At 33.0% G+C, this 13,898-nt stretch overlaps 1 protein-coding gene across 3 annotated transcripts in view; it reads right to left on the bottom strand.

Moving 5' to 3' along the window:
- Positions 1-306: 306 nt before the first annotated feature.
- The window catches only part of LOC145256245 (exonuclease 1-like), a 282,335-nt gene continuing 268,743 nt past the window's right edge, over positions 307-13,898 (bottom strand). For 2 of the 3 annotated variants that reach the window (XM_080114895.1, XM_080114897.1), the window contains one exon: positions 559-779. In XM_080114895.1, the coding sequence (XP_079971021.1) occupies positions 643-779 (137 nt within the window). In that variant the 3' untranslated portion in view covers positions 559-642. Of the gene's footprint in view, positions 780-13,898 lie in introns of all 3 variants that reach the window. The other variant, XM_080114896.1, reaches the window with a different exon arrangement.

The raw sequence follows: 13,898 nt of genomic DNA, 5'->3' as shown, positions 1-13,898 counted from the left end.
TTATGGTGCCAATAGCAACGTTTGTCTATTATTATTATTATTATTATTATTATTATTATCATCGTTGTTATTGAGTTGGTATGAGCAAAAAAGCATCTTCATTTATTTTTTTAAATTGTTTTTCTTTTAATCCTTATCCTCATCAACATTTATTTTTAAACTATGTTTCGGATGATGCAACCTCCATCCTTCTTCAGGTTTGAATTTATTTGTATCAGACGAGATTTTATCCCATATTTAAATATGACATTTGTTATTTATAAGGCTTCTGATGATCCGAGAATGCACTGAATATAAAAATCATAATTTATTTTTTTTTTAAGGTAAATATTAGACTATGTCGATTCATCAGCAGATGAAAAAAAAAAAAAAAAAAAAAACATCAAGAGATTTTCCATTTGATTACATGAAATTCATCACCCTCATCATCACTAGGCACAAATGAACCTGAAATGCGAAGGGCACATTGGTCAATAATCAACACTGATGTGGATAAAAAAAAAAAAAAAAATGGGAACAATGATAGATCCACGTCCCAAAATTCCAGACAAAATTCACTTGCACTTTTTTTTTTTTAATCATTTGTTATTTTTATTTTCTTAAACTATTTAAAAAAAATTTTTTTATCTTGTCCAGTGTTTCTTATTCCTTGTCGGTTACAGAAAAGTTCTCAGTCAGTAAACTCCGAGACGGCCGGCTGATTTTCGGGCTCACAGGAGCCGATGAAGAATGTTCATCCTGATGAAATGGTGAGAATCTATGTAGACAGCGGCTTGGAACTGGAAAAGATGAAAAAGGAAAAAAATCTTTGTTTCAGAAAAGAAAGAAAATATGTTTCACACTGAAAAAAAAAAGAAGAAAACAGAGATTGATGCAGAAGATAATTTCATACATAAGCCAAAACATATATATATATATATATATATATATATATATATATATATATATATATACTATCAAAAGTACCTGTCATTGACTGGGTTCAAAAACAGCCTACAGAAAATGGACTCTGATTTATGAAAGTATGATAGCTTATGAAAAGGAAGGGTTGTAAAGAGATAGCTTCGAATTTGGGGGTATCAAAACCAAAGCAAAATATAATGAAAGTAAAAATAAAATAGATAAACCCCATAATTTATTATACCATACCTATTCACACTGAAACACTTATCACAATATTCTGTGGATCTATATTAAAAAACCTTGTTAAACTTTGTGACATATTTCTATTCTATGGAGGTCAGGCGCGAACGAACACCTCATAATTTTATTATACCATATTATTTCTTCAAACTGAAACATAATTATCAAAGTATACTTACGCAGATAGATATGAAAAGTCTTTATTAAAGTTTGTGCCTATTTCCATTCTATGGAGGCCAGGCGCGAACGCAGACCCCACAATTTTATTATACCATCCCTATTTAAGTTAAAACATACTTATAAAAGTATTCTTATGTACATCTATATCAAAAACGCTTGTAAACTTTTTTTTTATTTTAAATTTTTTATTTCCATACTTTGTGGACCAGGCACGAACGCAGACCCCACAATTTTAATGAACCACCGTTCTGCCAGATAAAACATACACATTCCTGTGTCTCGATACATCTTCTATCATTATATGCAATCAGTTTTTTTAAAATAGTCAACAATATAGGAGCCTATTCATGATCACACACACACATTCAGCTTTATATATATATTTATAACTACTTCATTTATTCACATAAATTTAATATACGAAAGTATAGATTTATGCATAAACTTTAAGTATTTACTTAAAAAGTGCTCAATACGTAGGTAGAGCTAGTAAGCCTGACGAATCTTATAGTTGGATGAAACGCAAAATATTCAGTGTAGCTTAATCGCCATATATATTTTATAAATTACTATATATATATATATATATATATATATACATAAATAATGGTAGTTTGACTTTGTTTCCTAGAAGTACATCCACTGAAACAACATGTGTCTACCAAAAAAGTGCTCAATGAGTTAACAGAGCATATTAAATTCATTTATACAAACAAGCAGCTACATATGCGCATACATGTTTCTATGCAGGAAATGGGAAATTAAAGAAACATGTATGCACATATGTAATTGTTTGTTTTTATAAATGAATTTATACACACACACACACACACACAGAGTCAAACACTTAAACAAATTTTTTTTTTTTTAGCCTTTTCTGTTTTTGCTGGGGATGGGTGCATCCTATCGGGTGCCAGACATTTACTCGCTATTTCAGACACTCAAACCGAGAGATCTTTTTAAGATTCTTACTGTCACTTTAAATGCAATTTTTTTGGTTCTCTGCTGCACTCAGTCGCATAACTTTGTGATTATGTTCTACGATCAGGAAAACCCAACGTTGCCCGGGATTGAATGAGGATCAACAAATTTTTCACACTTCCAATGCTTATATTGACATCAAAATCGCTGAAATCGCACATTTTTCAATCAAATCCATTGATTACCTGATCTAGTCATAGACTCCCTGCAGCACATTGAGAGAAAGACTCACATACCTCTCTGCAGTAACTTAGTCCACAATACATTGTATTCTACATTACACTGTAGAGAATCTACTATTGATTTTATAAAATTATTTTTATATATAATGGCTTGAGTTAAAGTTGAAAAGGCAAAAGTCAAGTATCATGCTTCATTTGTGCTCTAAACAGAAACTTTTATTTCGAATGCACCCCTGTTATATCAAAGAACCAACTGTTGATTTTATATACTAGGCCCTTCTGCTCGTTCAGTGATAAAACTTCTCAAATGCACTTGTGATGTAAGGCTGTATAAGGGTGTTAATTTTGGTCTATATAAGACTGTTCCTTCTTTAATAGGATCTTTTCAATTATCGATACTTATCAGAGACATTCCGATACAAAACCTATCTAAGAACATTCCCGGATACAAAGTACATTTGTGTGAAATTGTTTAAATCAGTCCAGGCATTTTAGAGTCCATAGGAAACGAACAACTGCACACATAACACGACTAAGACACAAACACAAAATGCCTTTATATATAAGTAGAAATATGTGTACATAGGTCTGGAAACACTTGGTTTCCAAAGTTGTGGCTACTAAAGCAATTACTCATTAACATCCTTTATTGTAAACATCCAACGCATACACTATGTCTGTTATTTGTACATATGTAATAAGCATTATGACTGTTGTAACATAGCACGTATAGCACACATAAGGAAATCAGCAGCAGCCACAGGATAGCTGACTAGCGAAAATATTACCAGCGGCAGTAGCCATCTTAACAAATATGCAAATTAGGCAATTGTGCACATGCTGACGTCATAGAAAGAAGAAGAAAGAGAAAAGGAAAAAAAGGACAGCATATGCTCAAGCAAAGGAAGCAATCGGATGTGATTTGACTCTTGGGCGGTGAGAGAGAAAATGTGCCGCACGGTCGGAAAAAAACTAGCTAAATAAATAAAACGGGAAAACAAGCGACAACAAAGATGCATACTTGAAAAAGCGTCTCGACAGGCATGTCCGATGCGTGAGTGATTATTTTGAAATACAGTAAAGTGTGTTGTCAGAAATTACTGGAATAAATTCTTCTTGTATACAACTAGGAAAAAATGATGAGTGGTACTTTTTATATTCTTCCTTGTTTGTTTGTTCTTGGTACTAAACAACGTGTGGGTCTGAGTGGTTGAGATGTAACAACGCGATTAAAGTGGAACAGCCATGTTAGACTGTGACAGAAGCACACACATAAAATAAGCCTGGGCCTGGTGTTGCCATATACACAACAACAACAACAACAATAATAAAGTAAATGAAAAAGTGACACCAACAAATCATATCACGATATGTAGACATTTTACAGTATAAACAACAAAACAAAAAAAGTGGTCAATAATTCAAATATATAACAAATAAATCTTACCAAAGGCAAGATATGTTACTCTTCTGGATAAGTTTTTTTTAATGTTCTAACTTGTTTTCAAACTTTATTTATATTTTATTTTTAATTATCTTTTTTTTTTTTAACTTGTTTTATTTATTTATTTATTTATTTATACACAAGCATTGTTGAATCTTAAATCAAAACAAAAAAATGGCCGATATTAAACTGTTATCTGGGGAGCCTCCATAATCGCTCAAAAATTGAAAATTAAACAAAATACTGACAGAAACAGATCCAATAAAAGTCAAGTCTTCTTTGCTATCCAGCATGAGACCAAATCCGAGTCCTGTTAACACTAGTCCTTCTTATTTCTAAATAATAGAATTAAGCAAACCAAATACAATTAAATAAGCATTAGCAGCACAAACCAAACACCATGCACAGAACAAAATAGACTGCAATAGTTCTTTTATACACATATAAAATATAATCTTGAGGTTATGTAGTCGATTTCCTAAACCCACTGTATTGGCATACTGGGGACACTCAGATTTGTTATAATAAAGAGGTCATAAAATTAACTATTTGTTTGTTAATATAAATTAGCATTAAAATAAATTGCGCTTATGTCAACGGATCATCAAATCTAAGGGAGATAACCAACATAAACATAACAAAAAATAAGCATATTTTGCAAGATATAATTTGGGACGCTGAAATAATCAGTAGAACAATGAAAGAATGTTAAACGAAAAAAAAAAAAATGATTACACACGAAAAAAGACATTTGTTTTTCTTTATTTTAGGTGATCAGTCAGCTTCAAGATGATTAAAACTTTTTTTGGAAGGAGATTTTGAAGTATTTAAACTGTCAATGATTACAGTTTTATTTATTTATTTATTTATTGTTACTATTCTGTAGTTTCATTTTGCAAGGTATATATTGGGGCGCATAATAATTAACGTACACAAAACAACGAAAAAAGAAAACTTTTTTGAAGTAGATTTTGAAGTATTTAAACAATCAATGTAATTTTTTTTTAAACGAAAATAAAAAATTAAAAGAAATTTGTTTTTCTTTATTTTAGGTAATCAGTCATTTTCGTCTGTGATTAAAGTAGGAAAAAATAACAACGTTCAAAGATTCTGCACCAGATAAAGTGTTCGTTTTTTTTTTTTGTTTCGTTTTGTTTTGTTTTTTTCTTCATTTAACATTATTTAATTGTTCTGCTGATTATTTCAGCGTACCAAATTATATCTTGCAAAATATTCTTATTTTTGCTACGTTTATGCTGGTTATCTTCCTTGGATTTGATGATCCGTTGACATAAGCGCCAATAAATTATTAATTTGGGGACACCGTTATGAGGGAGGGACACTTTTTAGATTAAATAACTTTACTCGCGAAAAATATTCAAGGGAGATAAGTACGTTACTTGAAAACAGAAGTTACTTCCCTTACTTCAGACTTCCGAATAAAGTGCTGTTTTCACATAGCGATAAATTTGTAAATCATTTGAGAAACAAGATAATAACGATGCGGGATTGTTTTTTTCTAGGCACCGCCAAAAATGGCCGCAAAATCAAGTTGTTGTTGTTTTTTTAAAACGAAATTACATTTATTAAAATCCATTATTTCTGAGTAACTTTTTTTTTACCAGAAAGATAAAACCCTGAATTTTATCATATAGAAAACAGAATAATGTAAAACTTTTTCTACTATTTTTAATTAAATTTTAAATGTTAAATTTTCCCAAACAGTTAACAATTGACATTTTTTGTCTTGCACAAAAAACGTACATAAATATTAAAAAAAAAAAAAAAAAAGGTTTTTGAAATAATTAATTTATTTATTTGTTGTCTAACTAAGATTTAGGATGATTTTCTAAGAGAATATGCAAAAATATTATAATATTTCAAATAATTCCACTTATTCATATATGTAACCAGTTATTTCGCGTCGATCTAGAGTCTAGATCGACACTGTTTACGTTTGCGTTTGATAAGAAGCAAACTATGGAAGACCAAACGGGCCATCCGATTTTGTTTTATATCATAAGTTGCTTAAAACGTGATTAGTTAAAGTTCAGAATAAAATCACGCTTTCTCTTAACGGTTAATTTAAAAAAAAAATCTTCTGAACGCTATTAAAAGTTAAATTCTTCACTAGTTTGGAGACGGAATGCGTTGTTGTGATAAGTGATTTTCTCTATTAATTCGCACTTTTTATTTTAAGATTCAAATATTAATAACTACATTTTATTTCAGTATTTAATTTATGTATTTCTGTTGTATTAAATGCTAGCTTTATTTATTTATTTTTTTTTTTTTTCTCGTCCATAAATGTTTATCTACCAAGTTGATCTTAAATATTGTATAATCAATCCATTATATTATCATTTTCAGTCCCCCACCCCTAATTTCTGGCTCCCATCTTATCTCGCAATTACTTATAACGTCACCAACTAACTTCGGAAGAACCCCCCCCCCCCCATCCGATTTTGTTTTATATCATAAGTTGCTTAAAACGTGATTAGTTAAAGTTCAGAATAAAATCACGCTTTCTCTTAACGGTTAATTTAAAAAAAAATCTTCTGAACGCTATTAAAAGTTAAATTCTTCACTAGTTTGGAGACGGAATGCGTTGTTGTGATAAGTGATTTTCTCTATTAATTCGCACTTTTTATTTTAAGATTCAAATATTAATAACTACATTTTATTTCAGTATTTAATTTATGTATTTCTGTTGTATTAAATGCTAGCTTTAATTTTTTTTTTTTTTTTTTTTTTTTCTCGTCCATAAATGTTTATTTATCTACCGAGTTGATTGCAAAAATAGATTACCTAATTGTACTCATTTTTAGTTCGTGGGAGGGGAATCTATCACCATACTTTCCCTTAAACACGTCTGTTGGACTTTTATTAAGTACAATACTTAATAGTTTTTTTTTTGTTTTTTTTTTTTTAATGGAGAGTAGAAAACGCATTGTGGATGCGTTATCGGCAGCTCCTGTTACTCTCGCTTCTTCTTATTTGTCCCTCAGTCCTCATTTTTAAATGAGTGATTTTTCTGACAAAGGGAGAAGAAAAAGCTGTTTTCTAGGTTGGCAGTATTTTTGCGCGAACAGTTGGCAGAGTTGGTGGAAATTTTCTGTTTCTATGTCTATCCTTGTAGCCATGTCACTAGTAAGGGTGCTGGAGGTAAACGTTTTGTCTGGGCTGACGTTATCCGCCTGATAGTCAGGGACCCGAACCTTGGATTAACCACTAAGGAGGCTGTCCTATCAGCAGGTGCAAAGTACTGGGGCTGCTGTATTGCCATTTGGTGAATGGAATCTGGACCATGCAGTAGCTTCTGGTGGGGCCTCTCGATGCCATACTAGTGGGTAATTGTTACGGCTTTACCTTATCATGTGGTACAAAAAAAAAAAAAAAAATTCTTCGTTTTTTTTTCTCTCTTAGTTTCCCCTCTCTGTCCTGCTCTAAGTAAATCTGTCGACCTAGTCCACAAATTCCAAAATTTCATCATGACAAGTTTCAAGAAAAAATTCACGATTAAACCCGGTTCTCCAACTTCCAACGTAGACCCCTACTACCATGTCTCCTTCTCCAACATCAGGGGTCTACGTTCTAACCTTCCAGAGGTTGAAACCCAATTACAGGAGACTAAACCAGACCTTTTATTTTTAAGTGAAACTGGCATTGGACAGGCTATTTCCCTTGATGAGTTTGCAATTACAGGATACTCTAACTTAACTTCTAAATCTGACCCCCAAGATCGCCATGGGCATGGAATATGTGCCTATATTAAAGATAGCTTTCCATGTGGGAGGGACATCTCCAGGGAAGATCCTAACTTACCTTATATGTGCTTCCGGGTTGCTTTAGCTCACACTACTGCATTTATATTTACTCTCTATCGCCCCCACAACAGCGGAGTTACTATCTTTCAAAGCATATCTGAGAAAATTGACCAAGTCCTTTCTACTTATCCTTCAGCTAACATTCACGTATGTGGAGACTTCAATGTTCACAACGTCGAATGGTTGACCCACTCAAACAAGACCGATGATGAGGGGAGGTTCTGTCATGATTTCTCCATTGCCTATGACCTCACTCAGATTGTTCAGGAACCTACCCGTGTGCCCGATAATGACGGCCAGTATGCGAGCCTACTAGACCTTTTTCTCACAACTTGCCCTGAACTATGTTCAGTTTCTGTTCTGTCGCCTCTTGGATCTTCCGACCACTCTGTTGTATCAATTAAGATAAAAATGAAATGTAATAAGTCCCCAGACGTACCTCTTCATCGTACAGTATATCGATACACTAAGGCTGACTGGGATAGCTTCCGTACATTTATATCTGATCTACCTCTGCATTCCATGTTTAAAAAGGATGTGTCCTCTATAGTATTAGACCTAACTGAATGGTTAATTGTAGGTATTGACCATTTCATACCCTCGAAAAAGTTTCAGCAAAAACCTAACAGCCAGCCATGGTTCTCTCCAGAATGTGCTGCTGCCATTGCGCACAGAAATCACTTTTTCCACTGCTTCAAACGTAATAGATGTATGGAAACTAAAGCCGTTTTCAGGACTGCCAGCAACCATTGTAAGAAAGTAATAAGGAACGCAAGAGAGTTGTATGCTCAATCTGTTAAGTCCAAAGTAGCTGAGCAGCGGCTTGGTTCCCACCAGTTTTGGCAAATAGCAAACAGAATCCTGAACAGAAGCGTGTGCTCCATCCCAACTATTATCAATGGATCTGAGGTAATCTCGTCAGCATCAGACAAAGCCAAACTCTTTGTCAAGAACTTTGCAGCTAATTCTACCCTTTACGACCAAGACCGCCAACCCCCAATATTTCCTCTTGTATCAGAAAACACGCTATGTGATATACGTATATCTGTACGTGATGTTGCCAAGCTAATCAAAAACCTTGATTCCAGTAAAGCAACTGGCCCTGATGGTATTCCAATTATAGTACTCAAAAAACTTCAACCTGAACTAGCGCCCATACTTACAAAACTGTTTAAACGTTGTCTTAAGGAGAATAGTTTCCCATCTCCCTGGAAAATCTCATCAGTATGCCCTGTATTTAAGAATTCAGGTGATCGCTCATCCCCCTCTCAGTACAGGCCAATAAGTCTCCTGTGCGTCATGAGTAAGTTGCTAGAATCTGTATTAAATACAGAAGTAATCAAACATCTCAACAAAAATAACCTTCTTAGTGACACTCAATATGGTTTCCGTTCTGCTAGATCTACAGCAGATGTCCTTACAGTTATATCTCATCGGATTAGCAAATCTCTCGACGGTGGCAATCTTTCTAGGGCAATTGCTCTTGACATATCTAAAGCCTTTGATAGGGTATGGCATAAAGGTTTACTTCATAAGATCGCTAGCTATGGTATAGCTGGAAAAGTCTTCTCAATTATTAAATCATTTCTTTCTGATAGATTCATAAGAGTAGTAGTTGAGGGGCAAAAATCAGAAGCTCACAATATTAATGCCGGTGTCCCTCAGGGATCCATCCTGGGCCCAACTCTTTTCCTGATCTACATTAATGATCTTCCAAATCATATCCTTACATCATTTGTAGACATTTATGCTGACGACACTACCATTTATGGTACCACATCTAAGACAGTAAACGAGCAAGTTCTCTCCAATTCTCTCTCCTCTGATCTTGAGCACGTAGTACAATGGGGAAAGGAGTGGCTGGTTACTTTTAATGCATCTAAAACCAAGCTTCTCTCTTTACATCATCAACATTCTAATCCACATTTGTCATCAATTGAAATAAATGGCTCTCGTCTTCAGGAGGCCTCAAGTTTTGACAAGCTTCTGGGCTTGACCATTACTCCTGATCTTAAATGGAACACGTATATCAAATCTGTTGCCAAGGCCGCTGGAAAAATGGTGGGATCTTTCTATCGATCCAGTAGATATCTCACTGCTGATGCTATTCTCTATCTATATAAGAGCCAGGTACGTCCAAGGATGGAATACTGTTGCCACATCTGGGCAGGAGCTGCTAGAAAGAACTTGTCCTGCCTTGATAGAGTTCAAAATAGACTTCGTAGCCTCGTAGGAGATGTCCTTTTCTCCTCCTTGCAACCTCTATCTCACAGAAGAGATGTTGCGAGTTTGTCTCTGATGTATCGTTATTTTCATGGAAAGTGTTCAACTGAGCTTCAATCTATGGTCCCCCCTCGCCAAACTTTCACAAGAAACACTCGTCTAGCTGTAAACACTATCAATAATTTCCCCCACTCTTTATCTGTGCCTAAACCTAAACGTAGATTCCATGAACAAAGCTTCTTTCTTAGAACTGCACGCCTGTGGAATTGTCTTCCGTTTTCCTGCTTTCCGGCTGACTACAATATGGTTTTGTTCAAGTCTAAAGTAAATAAGTTCTTGATGAGCCGTTCCATATAAGTTATTAAATTTACCAAATTTTCATTACTAATGATTACTATATTGACCAACTTCTACTGTACACTCTTTAACCCTTATCCTTGAGTGGCCTCTGGGCCTTGATAATGTGGTGATGCCTTTGTTAAAAAAAAAAAAAAAAAAAAAAAAAAAAACTTATTTTTCAGTGACGAAAATTTCAATGTATTATTAAGCTGAGGCTGGCCAGTACCAGATGGGTGACCATTTGTATGAGTTTGGTTTTTAATGTGTATGTGTGTGGGGGCCAGGCTCCCCAAAATGGAGGGGGGGGGGGGCAATTTAAAGCAGAATAAAAAAAAATTATTTCAGCGCGTTTGGTCCACCGTAGTCGAAAGGCGGCAAACGTTTTCAAACGGGATCGAAAAAAATGATGCTTTTTTTAACACAAAGGGCACAATATTTATCGAATTTTTTTTTTTTTTTTTGGTATTTGATTCTTCAAAGCATGCCCTGTTTAATAATGGTCATGCATTACTCGGCTCGCTAAAAAAAAATTGTTAATTTATTTATCAAAGATTTTAAAATGGCTTTTTTCGTATAAATATTAAAAAAAAATTTTTTTTGTTTTGCTTAACTTAATTATTTTACTTAACATATTCACCGAATTTCACACTTCAAAACTCAAAAGCGGGATAATTAAACACAATCGAAGTTCTGATATTCAGACGTCAAAATAAGGTATGCAAACAATTTTTTTTTTTTTTTTTTTTATCTATAATTCTGTCCCTTACAACAACACAATATGTTTTGTTCAGTTTCAGATGATTATTTTAAGCATATTTGTTCCCACTTCAAAACAAGGGGGGGTTTTGTAAGCAAAAAAATATATATATATAAATATCGTTTATGAAAAATAAGTACACCGTTATAAAGTTCATTCTTCTCTTAATAATCGCTGAAAATTTCGTATTGATCGGATAATTACCTGATTTTTGGTAGATTTTTAAAAAGACGGTTCGTCAAAAAGTACTGACCCCCCCCCCCAGTTTTGGCGGTGCCTAATATATATATATATATATATATATATATATATATATATATATATATATATATATATATGTCTTCTGCTATTTAAAAATGGGGGGGGGGCGTGTATGCATTTCAACTCATAAATACATATAGAAATATAGTCAAGGAAGATAAATCCTTCAATATAAAAGAGGAGTTGTCTCCCTTAGATCAATATCAAAAATAATGAAAGAGAATATTTTTCACTCATCTAAATATTACAAACTACATGTATCAGGCTTAACTCCTGTTTTTTGATTTTTCCTTTTAGATTCTTGGTTTTGCTTCTTTTTTTTTTTTGTTATAAAATTATTTACTTTTTAATCAGATTTTCAAAGTTAAAGTTTATTATTGCAGTATCGTTTGGTCATTAAATCATTAATTAACTAAATTGTTATACTAAAAAAATATCCATCTGAAGACAAATAAAATTAATTCCCCCAGTTTTGCACCATATTTATATCCTCTTAAAAAATTAACATCAACATATAATGATACTAAGTGTCTTCAATAAGTTTTCAGCCTTTTTTTTTTTTTTTTTTGTACAGGCATTTAAAATTGTCATAGACTCTTGTTTTATTACTATGTATCTTATGAGATGACTGACCAATTTTTATGATTTCATAAAAATAAAGAGCTACAGCAGGAATTAGAAAACACCCTACTAAAGCCAGATTGTCACAGCTGGTGAATTTCAAAAATGCAATCTGGACGTGAGGACACTTTAGAAGAACGATATGCAATAAAATTGTGTTTTAAAGTTGGAAAACATGCTACAGAAACGTATGTAATGCTTCAGACTGCTTTTGGACCATCTTGCATGAATCGAACATCAGTTTTTGAGTGGCATAGGAGATTCAAAGAAGGCAGGGAGTCTGTGAGGGAGGATTAAGGAAGTCAGAACACCAGAGTTGACTGGCCAAATAAAGAATTTCATGGATAAAGACCGCTGTGTGTCTATAGAGACAATAAGTGCACTGTTTGATGTCAGAGAAAATCAGACTATTTGAACAAGATGGGCATCAAGACAGTTCCTCACCCTCCCTATAGTCCAGACCTTGCTCCCTGTGACTTTTTGGTTATTACCTAAGCTCAAGGAAAACCTTAGAGGCTGTCCTTTAGACAATTGAGAAGATGAAAGAGGTTGTGACGGGGGTCATTGAAACGCCTACACAAGAGGACTTCCATGGCACCTTCTCAAAATTGTTTGAACGGTACCAGTGCACTGCAGCCGGAGGAAGTTACATCGAAGAAGACAAGAGTTTCATGTGTGTACTATCAATAAAAGTGTCCACATAAAAAAGTCTAGAAGCTTATTTAAGGCACCTTCTACTGAACCTTATGTCTAGAATCCTTATTATGATCTTGACTCTAAAATTTAAGACTTAAGCATAAGCTTAAGCATAAGAGGTCATAAGAAAATAATATTAAGGAAATTTTAACTTGATTGGTGTCTAATAACTATGAATCAAATTTAATGTAAATCTGAAATGTTTGAATTTTCAAATAAGTGATTATATTATACCTATATTATACCCACAAAAAATCTTTCAAAATACTTGAAAAAAGGAAAAGGAAAAAACTGAAAATTTGGAAATATTTATTAGTTGAAGTCTAATAGTTTGTTAAAATTTCACAAAAATCTGTCTTTTTTTATCAGCTTTTGGCATGAAATTAAACTATTTCAAATTGTACTAAAATATAAATTATACATATTATACAAAAAAAAAAAAAACAAAGTCAAAAGTAAAAAAAAAAAGCAAGATACTACAGATTACATAAAAGAAGTTCAAAGAATTAAAAGATGCATAAACTACAAATCCAGAAATGTTTGTTTATTTTAATTTCCATCAGTTGATTTATAATTCAGACATCTTACTAGCTTTCCCACACACACACAAAATTAAACTTTCCTTCCGATCAACGAACAAACAAGCCGAGCATGTGGGGTCCCCCTCTACGAGTGAAAAATTTACTTTCACCATGACTAACGTTTGTGCGAAATTTCAAAAAAATCTAAAGCGTGGTTATTGAGAAAAGGAAAAAAAAGCAACAAAATAAAGTTAATATGCTAATATGTTACCTAGCACCTTCTCTCCTCTTCTGATCAGAAGTAGTACACTTCAAAATACCTAGATATAAAGAGCATATATATCCTGTACCTCTAATTGATGTAATCTCCCTATTGAATGTAAAATTAAATTTATATGCATTAGCATATATCTTTATATTGTCATTTTTTCCTCTTTCTTTCTGTATACATATATATATAAACATTTGCGTGTGCGAGAACTTTTTCATCTTAAATTCTACACAATTATGCAGAATGTAAAAACTATGCATAAATAAAATTCAGCATCTAAGAAGCCATAAAAATGAATAAGTAATTAATTAACGCTCGTTTTTCAAAAGAATATGCGAATTAGTTAACCTTCATGTAGTTGCTCACATATACATGACTGAGTATATTAAAAAAAGTTTGATTTAATTTTTAAATAAAATGTAGGCTTTTAATATCAATGTCAGAGTGAGAAA

The sequence above is a fragment of the Euprymna scolopes genome, chromosome 32, assembly GCF_053919585.1.
Source record: "Euprymna scolopes isolate OS-2025 chromosome 32, ASM5391958v1, whole genome shotgun sequence".
Taxonomy (NCBI): Eukaryota; Metazoa; Mollusca; class Cephalopoda; order Sepiida; family Sepiolidae; genus Euprymna; species Euprymna scolopes.
Note: the sequence above shows the minus strand (reverse complement) of the source record. Positions and strands in the feature narration are given on the sequence as shown.